Here is an 18,848-nt window from a genome sequence, read left to right on the forward strand (position 1 = left end):
ATAGGTAGGGGGGTGGGGGTGTATTGGATGTGTCTGCATGCGTACATGTGGGTGGGCGGCTCACGCATGTGCCCGTTATTAGCTTTCTCGCTTCCCTCCCGTGCAGATACGAGCCCGAGATGAGGTAGGGGGGGCCTCATTTAGAAAGAGAGCGCTTCTATTGCCGGCTGGCCAAGATTTAACACCTCACCCAATAATAATTTATTCAATCTATTCTTAAGTATTGCATGCACTGGTAGATAGGGGTTAGGTTATGTAAGAGTGCGACAGTGCCTAGTTTGAATGTGATATGATGATAATTATAAATCCAAGGAAGACGACAGATGGTGGGGTGCTTTAAAGGTTCAGCAGGTATACGTATTAGTACTCTGCTGCTGCTGCAGACCAGTTCTCTGGAGAGTGGGAGGCGGAGGGGGGAGAGAAAAAATTAGAGGTAGTCAAAGACAAGAAGAGAGAGTGCAGACACAGTAAGAGAGAGCTGGTCCTCATTAGCACACTATTCATCAGCCCGGTGAGGTCAGGGGTCAGGGAGCCCCGAGGCTCGGTGTGTGACCGGTCACCTCTCACCCCTGACCCCCTGCCAGCACCTGGAGCTGCGGTATTTCCTCATAACATTTACTTGTAACATTTCGTCTCTATTACTGAGTCTCAGCCGGCGGGTTTGAGGCCTTACAGTTCACGGAGCAGCCTTGAGCGGTAGTAAATTTGTACGGTCTCTACAGTATATATATATATATATTGCACATACCACCTGACTGTGCCGTACGCACACGCAGAGAACGAGGAGTGGATGACCCGGGGTAACATGGGAGTGGACGGCACAGGGAAGAAGGGAGGAAATGCAGAGAAGGACAGGGAGGTACAGGAGACAGACTGGGTGGAGGAGGTGGAGGAGGGAGGTCAGGGTCACAGCTGCAATAAAGAGGTCAGAATGAAAGATGTTGCTCCAGTTGGAACGTGAGGAAAATAAACATCCTCCTAAAAATAGTTGGGAGTCTTATTCATCCGTCCTTGCTGCTGCTTCAGCCAGGTGTAAGCAACTTTGCTGTCCGTCTGCTCACTTTTCTCAGCAAACTGGGTTAATATTGTAAATGAGGAGTTTGACGTTAACCTCATAAGACAGAGTCGGTGATTATCTTAACCCCTCCAGTAAATATGACGTGTCGTCTTGACTTCATATCGGCCTCTGCCCGCAAAATGTCAACTCTGACCTCTGACCCCGACCCACGCCGTTGACCTTGCCTCTTTCTGTACGTCTTAATTTCCCTCGAAGAATTTCTTCTGAGCCGCTTGGAAATCCGTTTGAATGAAAGTTTTTTTTTTTTCTGACTGGCTGCTTGACAGACAGCAGTGTGAATAATCCCGCAAACGCTCCAGGCAAATAAGACAAGCAGGAACACACACACTCACACCCCTGCGCCTCCCTCTGCCTATCTTTCATTCTCGGTTTTCTCTCTATGTGTACCCCGTGCTTCTTCCGGTGCCCCTCCTTCCTTTATTTATGCCTGCAGAGCCACTTTGTTGTGCTTTTAGTGGCTGGGTTAGTAGATGGAGCAGATGCTGGAGCTGATATTCCCTGATCCTGCAGCGAGCCGAGATAAGAGCAGATTTATGCCAGAGTGAGGGAGCATGGGAGTAATTGCTGAGGCTTTGATGATGCGGCTGAGAGCACTCGTGTACCCTCAGCTGCTCACTAACAAGGACATCCTCAGATTTAGGAGTTTGTCTCCCTGGGTTTAAAGTGTTTTTTTTTTGTTTTTTTTAGTGTATATCTTTGTTTGCCAAAGGTGTGTTTGTGCAACAGTGCGTGCAAAAGGGTGCAACGCCGCCTTGTTGTTGGGGGCGTGAAGGCGGGCATGTGCGCGTCGCTGTGTGTACATTAGCTGCGATTATTCTTGCATCTTTGTTTCCGAGGCATGTCAGAATTACGGCATTATGTGTGCGAGTGTGTTACTCACTGTAGACCTCCTGCAGGATTTTATGGCCTCTTTATTTATAGCTGCGCAGAATCACGCTCAGCTGAAAACATATGACATAATCAGGATGACAGATAACATTCTATCTGCAGATAAGGTTATCTCGGTGTGGTTTCTATGCTTCAAATACAAGCGTATTTTCTGAGAAACGGATGACGACAACTGTTCTGACGACACATTCAGGAGGTGTTTCTCTAGCCACGTTATGTGGCCTGCATTAATTCTTGGTGTATACAGTGTCTAAAAAAAGTACTCACCCCTCTGTTGCTTTTTTGACAAGAATTTACAAAAATAAAAAAAAGGTGTATTCATGTTAAAATGAAAACTGATTTCTCCAAAGTAATGTCAATTAATTAAACGTATAAAACAAGTGGTTGCATATGTATTCATCCCCTTTAAGCCAGTATGTGGTAGATACACCTTGGGCTGCAGTTATAGCACCGAACCTTTGGGGATAAGATTCAATCAGCCTCGTATATGTGGACACTTCAATTTTACCCCATTTTCTTTTGCAAAACCGTCAGGCTCCACAGGGATTGTAAGTGGACAGCCTTTTTTAAGTCTAACCACAAATTCCCAATTGGATTGAGGTCTGGGCTCTGACTCAGCCACTTCCAGAACACTCGCCTTGTTGTCTTTAAACTATTTCTGTATAGCTTTGGCTGTATGATTCAGCTCATTGTAGTGTTGGAAGACAAATCTTTTCCCAAGTTTCTTTTGTTTACTGTATCAGGTTGTCCTCCAGTGTCTCCCTATACTTTACTGCATTCCTTTTACCTGAATGGAGGTCTATGTTGAGAAGCGTCCTTACGTCATGATGATGCCACCACCATGCTTTATAGTGGTGTTGATGTGTTTGGAATGATGTCCAGTATTCAGTGTCCACCAAACACAACATCTGGTCTGAAGACCAAACAGCCAAATTCTAGCCCCATCAGATCAAAGAACCTCCGTACCGTTTACTTCAGAGTCTCTCACATGCCTTCTGGTGAACTCTAGCTGGGATTTAATGTGAGCATTTTCTTTGCCACTCTCCCACCAAGCTTTGACTAGTGAAGAATGGGAAACAGCTGTTGTATACACAGTCTCTCCCATCTTAGTCCCTGAAGCATGTAACTCCTACAGGGGAGTCATAGGTGTCTTGGTGGCCTCCCTCCTTAGTATTTTTTAATTTGCAGTCGCTCAGTTTTGGAGGATAGCCCGCTCTCAGCAGATTTATGCATGTGTCATGTTCCTCCCATTTCTTAAAAATGGATTTAACCGTCCTCTGAAGGACATTCAGTGTGACTTTGAAATGTTTTTGTTGTATCCATTCCCTGACTTTCTAATAACCTTCTCACAAAGTTGCTCGGAGTGTTCTTTTGTTTTCGTGGCGTCGTTGCAGTCAGTCGTACTGACTCACCAGTAACCACGACATTCCACATACAGGCATCTTCATACAACAATCACTTGAGACACATTCACAGCACTCAGATGATCTCCATTTCACTAATTATGCGACTTCTAGCACCAACTGTGTTGAATTAGGTGAGTCACTTTAAAGGAGGGGGGGAATACGTACGCAATGGCTTATTTCACATTTTATATTTGTAATCAAATCAAATCAAATCAAATCAAATTACTTTTCAGAAATCTGTTTTGACTTTGACATGAAAGTCTTCTTTTTGTGAATAAGCCAAAGTAAATTAACCATGATTCAATGTTGAAAAGTTAGGGGGGAAAAAAAGGAAACGGAGGTGAATGTTTTTTTAATGGCACTGTAAATATATGATCAACATTGCAGCAGCCTATGCAATTACACTTACACCACACCTGCATCGAGATAAAAGCCACTTAAGAGGTTGTTGGGGCTACTTCAGTGTGTACTCTGATTAGAGGTGGATTGAGCTCTGCAGCTGAAAGGGATCTGCTCAGCGTCCCCTGGTGATGACGTCATCGAGGACATGTCAGTGACACCCGGCAGCAACAATGACATGTTGATCCCGGGGGCTTTGGAGCCTGACCTGACTCTTGACTGGTGCAAGAGGGTTCAGACAGGACAGATACCTTTGTGACAGCGCGCACACATAATCACATGCATGCCAAAGCACTCGCACACACACAAATCTTATCTTTCTGCCTGCCCCGGCCCTCACCCGAGGTCTTCCTGTTTTTCTCAGGGGGGCCCGGACAGATTCCAACTCTCTGCGGCAGTCGGCGGAGTCGTGTGAGGCTGTTAGCTCTGCTGGGAGAGACACTTTGAGGACTATCTACTGTAGAGAGAGGGGTGATAAGTGGAAGATCATTAGAAGCCTTGAGCCGGAGCCAAATAGAATTAGATGACGCACGCCACAAGATCATAACACAGGCCAAAATCAGTAAGGACATTGGGATCAAATTAGACGCTAAATCCCTCTGTATCATTTAGCAACAATAATTTCTTCAGCACGTCAGCTCTGTGGGCTACTTGTTTCAATTCCAATCCCGCCAGAGAGAGCCAGCGCTCAGTTCAGAGGGAGAGAGCAATGAGTCAGATCCTCTGCTCCAATTATATCTGCATCCTGCAGTCTGCTCTTTAAAGCAAACACACACATCCTCGCATAAGACAAAAAAAGCACGCACGGCTAGAAAGACACACTTTGAAATCCACACTGCACGCGTAGCTGCCAAGAAATGCATGTAGCAGTCAGAAAATAACAGACTGGAAAACAGAATCACACATGCCGTGCCTACACACACAGACGAACACACACACACACACACACACTTGAACAGGAGCTTGTTGACCATCACACAGCCAAGGGACTGTGAAGAAGAGGGGGGTGAGCTCACAGAGGTCGCTTTGAAGTTTCTATTCAGGTCTTTGTCCCATTCAGGCTGCTGGCAGTAGACATCTCTACTAGGGGCCCGGGCCCCTCCCACCGTCACACCGTCCCCTCACACACACACACACACACTCAAAAAGAAAAGAAGGCACGTCCGCAGGTCCTGTCCATCACGCAGGCCTTAATTAGAGTGGATTCGAATGCACCCTTTTGTACCCTTCTCACTCTCTTCTCTTTCTTTAACCCCCACCCTCACTCATTTCACTCTCTTTCACCCGATCCCACCCTCTCTCTTTCTCCCGATTCCTCCCTCTCTCCCCTAACCCTTTTTCACTTTTGTTGCCCTCCTTTTCTTGGCAGGGAGTGAGGCACCTCTCCAGACGTTTTCTTCTCTGTGCCTTGAGCCCCCTTCTATCCCCTTCTTCTCTCTCCCCCCACCGCCCCCTACCCGAGTCTGGAAGCTGAGTGTGACCTAATGTTTGACAGACAAGTAGCCTTGGAGAAAAGACTCATCTATCAGACGCTTGTAATTCTATTAGAATGGACAGAACACCACCCCCAGGCCAGCATTTGGCATATTCTCTCCATCAGTTTAGCTCTTCTCTAAATCCTCTGGGCCACGGGCCTACAAAATGCAGTTTACGCTAACAAATAATCACAGTGAGTTAATAACATATGTGTGTGTGTATGTGTGTGTCCTAACTTTCCACCATTTTTTTTTTTGTTCACTGGGAATTGTCTAGTGCTTTGATATTAAGCATCAAAGAATGATTTTCCTTTTCAAATTCTAATCTCATCTGAGAGGCTAAAAAGGTATAATGTAGGGAACTGCAGCGAGTTAAGATAGGAGGATCACAACCAGCCACTAATCAGGATTGTTATCTAGATTCCTCAGTGTTTATATGTAGACAAAGATGGTTACATGGAATGTCTGTTGTCTTGGCTTGCTATCAAACTTAATTACTGATATGAGGAAAAAGAGAAAAGCGAAGAGAAGGAGAGGAGGGAAGGAAAGAGAAAAAAGGAGAAGAGAAAAGACGAGGTTTTGCTTACGTCTCCTGCTGGGATGTTAAATCGAGGAGGACATGTTTAGCGCAGATTGTTATTTGTCTGTAATCAGCGCTTTCCTGTCAGTCATGATGACTGAGGCCCGAGATGAGTAAAAAAGAGAGGAGGTAGAGTGAAGCAGCAGAATGGGAATAAGAGAGGAGGAAGACGTCTGGACAGCAATCAAGCGTACCACAAACAGGAAATATAAGTCTGCGGATGCCCCAGCTGTTGTGTTTGGCTTCGCTGCTGTTCCAGTCAAATCAAAGCAGCATGAATAGCTCACACAACAACTTTCAAGTGTCAGCCTCCGAAAATAGTCCGTTTACATTAGCAAGAGTTTTCCCACTGTTTCGACCGGCTCCGTGTTTGGAGTGGATCCATGTTGTTTGCGTTTGTGCCCTCGTTTTTTCCTGGAGCGAAGGTTTTACTGTGCGTGAGACGGACGGGAAACATGTGCCACTAAGTGCGTCTGCGAGGATGTGTTGTCTCGGTGGTTAATGGCTGTTTGATATTGATTACAGCTGGAACGTCCCGGTCACATGTTCCCCCGTCCTTCCCCAGATAACGAGGGTTAACCACTTGACCCCTTGCATGCCAAAGGGGGCTCGGCTCATACCTGGATCCATAACCCCGGCCGAAGCCGCATCTCCCACAGCTCCACCGAGGCCGCAGCCCTCTGGTCTCCAGGCTGGCCCGTAGATCACAGTCGTGTCATGCAGCCACCCCAGAGGGAAATGTCCCAGACTTCATTAAGGGCAGATTAAAAGCAAGAGGAAGGCACTTTAACTGTGATTTATTTTCACTGTGAGGTTGCTGGACTGACTGCAGACCCGCAGCAGCAGCTTCATCCCGGAACGATGATGTCATGGTTTCACTGTTTGCTAAGTGTAAATATCAGATTGGGAAGGAGCGGTGTCCTCTGCAGCAGGGTTCATCTTGAATTTTCAGAGAGAAGAAAACAAGAGCTGCAGCAAGCGTCTCACTCGTCTCCATTTAAGATCTGTAACAAATGACTAAACAATGAATTAATCTGTAATCATTGTGAAAACGGAGGAATTATTTTACTCATTTATCTCACACAAAAGTGCTAAATGTTCTCTGCGTTGGGCCTCAGACAGAAGAGGATTTCTTGCCTCTTTGTTTATATCGTTATAAACAAGCTGCTGAATCCAGGAACAGCTCTGTCAGTTTGGCTGTCTAAAACTATTAGACGATTGCAATAAAGATTAGACATTCATGATCCCTGGAGGACGCAACCTCACGTTGATCATCTGATGTTTTCTTGAGCGCCACTGGCAAGTTAACATTTTTGGCTTTTAGTGAAATATCTTGACACCTATTAGACAGACTGCCGTGAATTCTCATATACAAAGTCATGTTGCCAAGAGGATGAAACCTCATGACTTTGGAGAATTCCTGACATCCTCCAACACTGCCATAACGTTAGCTTTTTTGGTTTTAAGCAAAGTTTTTTAACACCTATAGGATGGATTGCCTTGAAATCTGGTACCTTCATGCCCTGTTAGAGGCAGAAGACCAAATATCAAGATGAACAAACTCTCCCTGATGTCACCAGTAGGTTTCTGTAGCTGTCACTGTCCTTAGGTTGCATTGACAACACTGGAAGTTGGTCATTTTATGATCATTAAGTAAGTTTTGTTTTGGAAAGCAGCACTAGAATATTTGTTTTGTTGTACCTTTGGTCATCTTATCATGGCAAAAATAATTATTTTTAGTCTAGTTTTTGCTTGATTTATTTGTCCTGGTTAATAAGGTTGTATTGCATGTCATGTGACTCACGGCGCAGATGCAAGGGAGAGAAAAAGAGAGATCAGGTGGGTTAAACAGCCAATTTTACATCCCGTCTGCCTTTATTTATTTTCTGTTGGTCATCCAGGCGAACACGGTAATTATTAACCTTGATAACTATTCAGGGAACTGTATAATTTGTTTAGAGAGGCGTGAGAGACAAGGTATTTGTTTTATTGTGAATGTGATATTGTCATGTTTGCGGTCTAGTTTTCACAGTGAACCAAGAGATACAACTCCTGTGAAGATGAAACCTTGTGGACATCAGTATGAAGCGTGGACTCTTCCAATGACTCTTCCATTTTTGCATTGCCTGACTCCATCTAAGCTTTTACCCCTGTACAGTTGTCCTGAATGAGGAAATTAGCGATAAAGACCAAAATCGTTTGTTTGTACCAGACTTTAAACATGTTAACTCCTCCTGTAAAGTTGGGCATTTTAACATGGAGGTCTATGGCGTATGACTCACTTTTGGAGCCAGCCTCAAGTGGCCATTTAAGGAACTGCAGTTTTTGGCGGCCGAGTTTTGCCTCTGAACAACTGTAACGACTTGATGATCATACCCACTAGTGCCGACATGTGATCAGATTTTCAGTTTACGCAGTTCTTCAAATTATTATATAACCAGCCTCAGCAGCACTTTGTCACACTAAAGCTAAGATGTTAAACATGATACCAGCATACCAGCATTTCCACTGTGTTTGCACTTAGCCTGTTCGTAGATGTCCCGTTGGGGCTGTTGGGATGTCATTCTGTGTAATGGCGCTTGTCATTTTCTGACATATACATATTTAGAGACCAAATGAGCAACTATTTGATCACAAAGCAGCTATCAATCATGAAAATTATCTTTCAGTGCAGCCCGTCTCCATTTTGAAGCGTCTGTGCATGAGCTTCCGTGGTATCAAAGTACATTCGGGCTATTTATAGAAGCTCTAATCACAGCCACCTATACACATTAACACGATGACCTCATTCCTTGAAAACGCCACGATTTCATAGGAAGCGGCCCGAAGGAGGAGGGGGGGGATAAAAATCACATATTACTTCATGGTGTGAATATGAAACCTTTGCTCTTCTTTGTCCATACATCTGCTGTTTAGTGTCTCACGTTGCTTTCAGCTTTTGTGTTTATGTAGAGTAATGTGGACGGTCCATCATCTGTTACATATCCCTCCGTAATCCTCCTGCGCTGAATATCATGATATTTTTGTTCTTGTGCCACGTGCACTGCTGTATACTGTGTGTAAAAGATTATTTTTTTATGGTTCCCGAGGCAAATCTCTCTATAATATTGCACTTGGCCACACAAGTGTTTTTGATTCCGCTGATCCCAGACTGTGGTTTAATCACACTCTTACAACAACAGCTTGGTATGTCCACCGTTGTCCTCCAGCGGCAGCGTTTCTATTGGTCACTCGGCTTCGGCCGCAGCTGTGGCAGCCGTCAAAAGTTTCGCGCAGGAGGCGTCTCATTGGCTCGCAGCGGATCAGGTATCCGTACGCGACGGCCTCATTGGCTGTCGAGGTATCAGGTATCCCACGGCCATCAGATGCCAGCTCTGTGGAGCAACTGGTGTTTGCTGTTGCCATGCCAACAGTCATAGGGTCTGTCGCCAGGCTCCCGAGGATGCACTTCTGTGGCCCCCGTTATCACACATGAGAGACACAAATACAAGTACACTCAGACAATCAGCGTGTGTAATCAGTTGAAGCTTGCGCACAGCGAATTGTCCCAGGAAGATTTATGGGCTGCCAGCGCACAACAGGATGTAATAAAAAATAATTTCAGAACCCATTAAGACATGTCTTTAAATGTCTGTTTTCTTTCCTTTCCAATTATGCTGAATTCCCCCTCCTGCAGTCCTGGAATCGATTCCATCACAACCATTAGGGGGCAGCATTGATTGAATAAAGGCAACAAAATTAGGAGAAACTCTCTTTTTCTCTCTCTTTCTCACACACACACACACACACATGCATCGGCACAAAGGGGGCACAGACATGGACATGATCAATTATGTGTCAAGCATTTCTTCCTCAATGAATGAATGGCCCAATGACTATAGGCTACCGACCGTCTATTGTCTATTGACACTGGAGACTAAGTTCTCATGCAGTTCATTATCCCAAAAGGGGACAACTAGAAAAGGATCCAAAGAGGCCATTAATCATCATTCCCTTCAGGGAGGAGAAGAAAAAAAAAAGAAAGAAGAAGGCACCAAAATAACAGCTACTGTAACCCTATACAGTAAATTGTAGAGATTTTTTTATAGAACATAAACAAACATTTAGAAAGGTTTAGCTGTAATAATAGCATGACACCCAAAATTATAGCCCACTCAAGGAGATAATATTACAAATACAATACCGTGGTGATAATTATAGGAAGGTTTTGATGGGCTAATATTGCAGGAATGCAACGGCACGAGTAATTAGTTTGGGATCTACAGGGACAAGCGAGTCTTGGACTTAAAGGGGCCAAAGTTTCGCTCCTGTAAGCACTTTTACGCACGCGTTTTTTTTTTTTTTTTTTCCTTTCACCAAAGACGAATAACTCCAAAGTCCATTTCAATTTGGGTCGATGGCTCGGGCAGAGTTGGTGGTGGTGGTGGAGGAGAGGTGGAGATGAGGGGGTCAACCCAATAACAGCACCCCTCCCCTCCTCTCCTTACCCACCACCCACCCCCTCCACGTCCCCATAAATGCCTTCGCTTCCTGCTTCCAAGTCCGGACAGAGCGCTGTGATTGGCCACTGCTCGCTCTGTGGGCTGGTCCCCCCCCCTCCCTTCCCTGCGCTCTCGTCGGCTCGGGTTACAGTTGAGCTCCGAGCCGCCGCCGACGCCGCACACACACGCAAAAGACAGACCGGGGGAGCGCAAGAGTGTTGCAAGACGCTTTTGAAAACACAACCCGGCGTGGAAATGTTGCTGAGCTGATTTAGAGTCCACCTTGAGGTGCTGGCGAGCAGGTCAAACCTACTTTTTTTTTGGTGTCCAAAGCTGCAACAAAGAGAAAAGGAGACGTACTGTGTGTGTGTGTGTTTTCTTTTTTTGTACGCACTGACCACGCAGCATGCCCGAGTTGGACTACCCTGCCTGAGCGCAACACGCACGCTGAGAGCCGGGAGGGATATTTACAATAGAAACTCAATTCCTTTTTTTTTTTTTTTCTCCCCGAGAAGAAGAATAGCAGAGAGGAGGAGGAGGAGGAGTGAAAGATAACACTGGAATGAAGTGGACCTCGGGATTCCTGGCGTGCTGCGGAGTTGTGACTGATGGATGAATGTGGTCATCTGTAGGCTATATACAGCGACAGGTACAGACACCACCGGGGGAGCTTTGACAAAAGACGCGGCGCTGCGCTTCATCGACAGCCGCATCGCCGGATCTCCAAATTTACACACACACAAAAAGAACTGTGGTTTAGATCTGCTCCACCTCTTTCACATCAGATCAGATCGTTGGGTTTTTTATCCACAGAGTGAGAAAAAAAGGGGTCGTTTCTTTCTCTCTCTCTTTTTTGTGTGTGTGTGACTCAGCCACAGGTCAACCAGGACACTCGGGGCTCCTTTTTTTTTCCCTCAAGAGGGGCTTCATCGCTCGTCCTGCGGACAGTTCAGTCAAGGACACGGGGTCTGGAGCAGATTTTAAAGAAGTCGGGACAGAAGGACATGTATCTGATATCGACCTCACATGCTCCCGACTGATCGTAGCACACCTTCCCACCGGGCGAACCACAGATAGAAGGCTGCCAGGCGCGCTGACCGTTCGCTCTGCTCACTGTCTTGTTTCATTTACCAGAATGGCGGGACTCGGTTGTTGGAAGTATTACCTCTGGATCTTTATTTTAATGTGCAGGTCGGCGTTACCTTCCGCAAAATCGCTGGAGACTATAATTTGGAGCTCGCAGAATCCCAAGTAAGTCTCCTATTTCGTTTTTGGACAAGCATGCCAAACTCGTTGGGTGTGTGCGTAATGGAGAGGGAGGGGGGGGGACTAACATTGCTTGGGAACAGAAGAAGAAGAAGAAGAAAAGTTGCAATTGTGCACAAGCTGGGGTTAAATGTGCTGGTAAATGTAGCAATTATCTGGAAAAGGAACATAATTTATTTAGTTTTAATTGTCACTCCTGCGCCGCAGAGTTTTCTTGTTGATTTATTCTCTGTGGGGAATTTCCCAAACACCAAAGAAGTGCACAGCTCATACAATATACAGCAGGCCTCGTTTAAATCACGATAATAGTTGGTTAATTATGGCAATTTATGACAATATTACACGCACCTTTTTATTGTCAAACTGGTTCCAAAGTCTACCTGGACACCTCAATCAGGGCTATCTCACAGTTGTAACCCACTCCTTCCCTGCAATTTAACGCAATTGGTGTAATTAGGTGAGAATGAAAGTAAAAACAAGTCAGGTGAAGCTTGCCAAATGTGCCAAGGTGTATAGGAAGGGATATGTGTCCTCTCAGGCCGCCCCTGGAGCCCTGAACATGGGCTGCAAGAGGCACAAGGAGGCCGCACTCCTTCCAAACTTTCCCCCCCTCCACACACACACACACACAAAACTGCTTGATAAGATGGTTTCAGATATCAGGAAAAAAAAATGCTTGAAAAGAATTTAATTTTCCTAATTGTCCTGGCTGAAGCCCAGATTAATTTCTTCGCGTGAAATCAAAGGCAAGTTTCTCCACAAACAAAGCAGCTGAAGCCAGACAGTTTTCTTTCCAACTCTCCTAAAAATTCATATTATTCCCATCAAAACAAGCAGAGTGAGCCCAGACTACTGATAATAAATTACGCTCTGGTAACAATTATCACCCACTTAGACTTGACTCCCACATTTACATGATGTTGGAAAGCTTTCATAAGGGGGAAGATAAAAAAAAAAAGAGCGAGAGAAGAGAAGAGGAGAAAAAAAAAATCTGTATGGTTGAAGCTGACCTTCATTTAAGCTCACAGCACCGAGGGGAAATAGAGAGTAGCTCGACAAGCTTATAACTAGAACTTACTCATTCAAGTGAATCCATGATTTATCCCCCAAATGTCAGATGTCATAGGAGCTCGTTGTGCAGTCAGTGAGTGTGAATATTGCTGCCATGTTCATTGGTGTGTATGTGTGTGTGTGTGTGTGTGTGTGGCCTGGTCCTAATGGTGAGACTATGGCCCATCAGCTTTTATTTGACTATAGCTGCAGAGGTAGTGGAACAATGAGCGTCATCAGACACACACGTATTATACATGCACTAAAACCCACACCTTCAAGTGTGGGTAGACAAATGAGAGACGAAAAAAAAAGAGGAAAGAAAAGTGTTGGGGGGGCGAGACATTTATTGATTGATGATGTCACCTGGAGGGAATGTCTTTAGAAGGTTACCACGCTGCTTTTTTTTTTTTCTTCTTCTTCTTTTTGAGGCATTTTGGAAGATCATTCCTCCATCTGTTTCTCCACTCAGCTCCTTGTAAAAATCCCCGTCTTGGCTGAATATTTCATAAAGTTCACAGTGGAACAATAATGCACTCTGCAAAGTGTTCTCTCAAAGCTAATTATCCCGCTGCTCTGTGCTTAGAAAACAATAGACAATTATCTTGCCGCATGCAGACTTTACAATAACAAAAGACAAACCTGTTTTTCTTCTGAAATGTATCAGTCAGCAGCATTGCCTGATAGGTAATAAAAAAAAAAGAGAAATACTTGCACAGCAATCAGCATCCGTCTTCCATGTTTGTTGTTGTAAACTCCGTCTCCGTGTCTCGGCCCATATTGCTCTGTAGTGATAACACGGGGGGGGAAGCCTATAGAAATGTACAGTACACTATCTGGTGACTTATCTAGATTTACGATGTCTTACTTCCTATTCCTGCTTTGGGGAGCACTGCTGCCTCAGCTAATAAATTAATCTGGCCCTCTGCTTGCACACTGTACTACATACACACAAAATATAACAATACGAGTGCCTCCCTACAGGCTATGAGTTATGAGACAAAGTGTAGGAAACCAGCAGGTTTGGCCCACTGTGGTGTGTGTTGTTTTTTTTCTTCTTTTCCTTACATGCCTGTGTGTGTGTGTGTGTGTGCGGGTCCCTTTTTTGTGTTCCTGCTGTTATGGATTTTCATGTGAGGATGCCATCACTCCCGCTCCTGCATTATCAATAACTGGGGTTTGCTTAATTGATTTCCTCCCAGCGTGCTTGAACAGGCAACATACATCATCGCTGTAGCGCTGTCTCCAAAGAAAAATAATAAGGAGGAACATCTTTGACTTTTAGTTGTGCTGCGGGATGTATCAGACCTTTTTGATATTTAATTTGATGGTGGAGGAGTGAGACGGTGGTGGCGAGGAGGGGAGGAGGTGGTGGTGGTGGTGGTGGTGGGGGGGAGGAAGGAAGGAAGGAGCAGCAGAGCAGAAGGAGGCTGGATGTGTCAATGTTCCCGGCCGGTACAGAACCGTCTAACATTTGATCAGAGCAAATCGGATTAGTTCTCATTTAGCTGAGTGGGATTACGCCAGAAAATGTCACTTTGTTATGACTGATCACGTCCCATCGGTTCGGCCGGAGCCGGCGTTAGCAACGTACGGGCGTGCTACGTACGTACACACTGAGCGCGCTCAGGAATGCCGCAGCGATGCCAATTTAATGATAATCTGACAAGGTTGCCACGAGTGGTTCCTGCACGTCCTCTAACCCTCCTCAGCTAATATTTACCTCATGACCCGTAGCTAGCGCGGCCTGTTTGCAGCCGCTCAGGAGACAAACAAGATGATGGAAAGGAGCGAGAGAGATGGAAAACACACTTGCACACCTCTGAAAACACACAGCGAGGAAACAGCCACAGGCGGCCCGAGAGTCTGCTGCACTGCTTTTGAACTCTTCGCGTTTTTCGGTGAGGCTTGGAAACAGTTTGCGGACATTTTTTGGCCCCTGTGTCAAGCTTCGAAGGCCGCAGAAGAACGCGAAATGGCAAAAAGAAAGAAGGGGCGTTTGTGCTGATAAAAAGTCAGCTTAAGCCTCTGTTTCTGTGGCTCTTTACCTACTCAGCTTATTTTGCTGTCCGTTGACCTCAACTGTCTGGCTCACAGTTTTACAGTTGACTGGCTCGGTTTATATCGTGCTGGTGCGGTTTAACGGTTCAGCGGGTTCGACATTAAGCCCGACTTGATTACCGCCGTGATAGTTCGTAAACATGTTTCGTTTTTCCAAAAACAGGAAAACAATGTTGTGTCATTATTTTTTTTTTTAAGTGTTTTGAGATGATGAGGCAGCAAGTTTGTTGTTAATTACGTTTCCAAAGCAACATAATTTCATTTGGCTCCCGTTAGCTTCGGTGTCACATTTAGTTTTTTTTTCCTCCCCAATCTGGTAATTTAGGGGGAAAACCGTTTTTTTTTTTCTTTGTTTGAGGTAATAAGGAAAGAAAAAACAACTCCTTCTTTATCTTTGCTTTGAGAAACTGCTGTTATCAAAGCAAACATTTTGTTCTCCAACGCTGAGAAACCTTTGACTCCTCCACCGCTCCGCTCCGCGCTGACATTTAAATGTAGCAAGGATTTCAGTAGGAGGTTAAAACAACAAACTGCAACTGCAAAAACTTGAAAACTGCCGCAACCTGTTGAACGAGACCAAACTTGAGGACGAGGCGAGAAACCGGATTCGGTCGAGAGGTCCGGCGAGCGTTCCCCTGTCCCGGTCACTGCTGAGAGGGGGTCAGAGGCCTGTTTTTGTTTCTGGCCTGCCTCGCGCCCTGCTGCTTGCCCCCTTTACCCCCTTTTTTTTTTTTTTCCTCCTGCGATACTCACCTTCTCTCTCTTTGCCTCCCAGAGTTCCCCCCTTTCTCCACCCTTTAGACTCTGATCGTGTTTCCCTCTGATAGAGATCTCATTACACACAGAGAGGACTTAGAGCCTGAGCCCCACTCAGAGAGAACGGGAGAGGGCCAGCCAATAAGAAATACTTGTGGAAAGCAACTGGCCCACGGTGCTGTAAGGGCACCCTGTGTCTCGCTATAAGGACAGCTGCGTTTGCTTTTATGTGTGTGTGCACTTCTGTGTCGACATGACTGTTGTTTCAAGCGGTGTGTAACGACAGATTCTTCATTTGGTTATCTCCGTGAGGCACCTGGGCTCCGAAAAGGGGGGGTTTTAAAGGGCTTTAGGTTATTTCAGGGGAAAAAATGCTGCTTTTTCATCATGGTTTTCCAGATGGACTCATTTTATCCGCTGGTGGTTTGGCTGCCACATCACTGAAAGCTGATCATTCTGGGTTTTTTTTTTTTTTTTCTGTGTTATTGATGCGTTCGTTTCTTTATTTTGAAGCAGCGGTGCACACGAAACCGAGCTTCAGCAGCATTTGCAACTAATTTTTTCGGGATCTTTTCCATGCACGTACGAGTCCCCAAACTGGTCCTCGTGACCCCGCAAGTTACAGTTGCTTTTTTTTTTTTCCTTTTCAAGACATATTACAGGAACAACAGCTGAATGCAATGAATCACTTGAGAGAAGGGACTGCGGGGGCTTGGAAGGATTAGTCAATTAGCCGCACAAAGACAAAGCAAAAAGTGATTGGAAACAATCAGCGGCCACTTTGCTAGTTGCTAATTGACACAGAAAAATATTTTAAAAAATGTGAAGCAATCAACATGTGCTATTACAACAAACTACTTATGACTGCGCTCGCCAGACAGGAGTGTCCGGGTTTGGGGTTTTTTTTGGGTTCATCCAGGGAGTTGCAGATTAGAAGTTCTTCCTCGCACTAATGCAAGAATCCTGTATAACCTGATGCCACCACAGAATTTGGAGACAATAGATACCATCGTGTAAACAGCTTAGAAAAATCTCTGATGGTTAGCAGAGGTTTATATTCTCACAATGGAGGATATTGTCACATTCTTGATCCCTACAAGCGAATAATCTCTTGGTCAAACAAAACATTTATGTGGGGTTTTGCTGCTTCTGTTTAATATGATTTATATATGGTGCCTTTTTGTCTTCGACTTCTTATTGGCTAAAAATAGCTCATCTGAAGCTTTTTCACGACTTTACGTCATCGTATAGCCTAAATGGTTAAGTTAGAGGGAAAAAAAAAGTTGCTGCTGCACTAAAACAGCCACTTAGATTTTAATTTGAGCAGCAAAGATTGAAACTACTGCTCCAGATTCCCACGTGAAGGTGTGGACGCTTCTGTTGTGAGTCAAAATAAACTATGACAAATAGCGCAAAGTGCATTACGCAATAAAAAAAAAAAAGTCTTTGGCAGTGAAAGCACATTAATTTATCTAAATGGGCCAAAAGAAAACACAAATTACTGGCTATTTAGTCTTCATCTGGTGCAGTAAATCCAATTACAGCATATATAAAATACAGATCAATATGAGTTTTGTTTACTTTGCCTGCGCTTCTGTGCTCGCGCTACAATCAATGGACGCTGAGGCTCATATGAAAGGGACAAGTTTAAGCTTATGGACGTGAATGAGCGCTTGAGAGTGCATGTCGGTGTGCCATTGTTCTTTGTCCAGCCACAGCGGAGCATTAAGGAAGTGTTAGGAGCGTGCCAGTGTGCCCCTGTGAAAGTGCTGAGGGCCGAGCGGTGGATGAGTGTGGAGTGGCTGAACAGTGGCTGCCTTACAGGCAGTTAGCGACCCGGCTTCATTAGACGGAGGCCTGGCTGGCAGCAACCAGGAAGTTCCCATCAGCTCCAGCCCTGCCAAGCAGCGGCACAGGCGCTGGAAAGCTTCCCTCAAGATTTCTACTCGCCGCCTCGCCTCTGCTTTAGCTGAATCGAGGAAAAAAAAAAAAATGGAAGGATGCTGTGTGTTACAGGAAGTGGCGAAAAAAGTTGAATGGGCAAAGTCTGCCTTTTGTTTGCCATCTTAGTTCTTTTACATAAGAGAAGTTGAAAATAAGGGGATTAAACAGAAGAGGGAAGGAAGCTAATGTAGAGCGTTGAAACTCAGCCCTGGGCTCAACCGCACATCCTTTCAGTCCGGCATAGAACTTCTAGATTACTTCCATGTGTCAGTGCAGGGGAGAAAGAGAGGGAGAAAAGAAGAAAGGAGGACAGCGAGGGAGAAGTTGAGCAATTGAAAAGCAAGTAGACTAGGATTGGTGGAGATCAGCGGCGGTATTGGACAGTGGAACGGATCTGTGTGACAGCCATCTCTAAAACCATTACCCCTGCGGCTCCGACTCGGGGAACTCGTAACCTCCTCCTCCGGACTGACCTCATAGACTTAACTCTTTCTCATGGAGCTCCTCTGTGCTGAGGAGGCTGGCCTCATCAGATGCCAATCCCAAACAGCGGGCAGGCAGCCTTAACAGCCAGCTGCACTACAAGTTTCTTTAAGACGTCAGGAGTTGTCACCGGCATACAGGCAACCAGGGATCTGTTTCCCCCCAGTTTGTGGCACTCCAAAGACTTTTGTGGGGAGGTTTGAATTTAGTGTGCCAGGACTTTGTGGAAAAAAGGGGGATGACGGATCCCAACAAATAATGACAAAAATGTGTGGGATAGGGCAGGAAGTGCATGTTTATGAACAAATAAAATTGGTGAAAACATTGCGGTGGGAATATAAATTATGATGGAAGCATATAGGCTTGCATCGTAATTTATTTAACTGCGTCCTGCTCTTTTTTTTTAAGAAAGCAAAACAAAAAACAGATTTGAAAAATAAATCCTAACTGAAGGTTAGCTCTATTTGTAGTTTTACAAACTTTTTCCGTGAGTTTCAACCTCGGCTGGAAAAACGCAAAAAATAAACACGTAACTGGAGGTTCGCTCGTTGTATTTAGTGACTGACTTTATTTTTTCTGGAACTTTCAACGACAAAAAGTACATCGGATTAAAGAAAATTTAACTCAAGGTCCACTCATTATATTTAATAGGACTGACCATATTTTTTCTGGAGCTTTTCAAGTACAAAAGTACAATAAATATTGTGAAATTAGATTTTAAAAAATGAACTCATTTGCTATTTTTTTAAGCTTAAGTTGTACTTTTTCTAGCTTTTTTTGTGTAACTTTTTATTTTAACTCGAACTACAATTATTAGCTTTACCAGCAATTTAATTAACTTTTCGGGAACTTTTAACGGCATGTTGAACATTACAAAAATGTAATTTGGCAGAATAATTTTTTTTTTGCCACCTTAAGTAATAATTTATTAAGTTTCTATAGAGTTTGCAACGACATCTACAATTTTATTTTGAAAATTTT

At 44.7% G+C, this 18,848-nt stretch overlaps 1 protein-coding gene across 1 annotated transcript in view; it reads left to right on the forward strand.

Moving 5' to 3' along the window:
* Positions 1-10,491: 10,491 nt before the first annotated feature.
* The window catches only part of efnb1 (ephrin-B1), a 57,448-nt gene continuing 49,091 nt past the window's right edge, over positions 10,492-18,848 (forward strand). Inside the window, exon 1 of the mRNA XM_008278144.1 lies at positions 10,492-11,558. Coding sequence (XP_008276366.1) covers positions 11,443-11,558 — 116 coding nt within the window. The 5' untranslated portion in view covers positions 10,492-11,442. The remainder of the gene's footprint in view (positions 11,559-18,848) is intronic.

Source organism: Stegastes partitus, unplaced genomic scaffold, assembly GCF_000690725.1.
Source record: "Stegastes partitus isolate 25-593 unplaced genomic scaffold, Stegastes_partitus-1.0.2 Scaffold116, whole genome shotgun sequence".
Classification (NCBI taxonomy): domain Eukaryota; kingdom Metazoa; phylum Chordata; class Actinopteri; family Pomacentridae; genus Stegastes; species Stegastes partitus.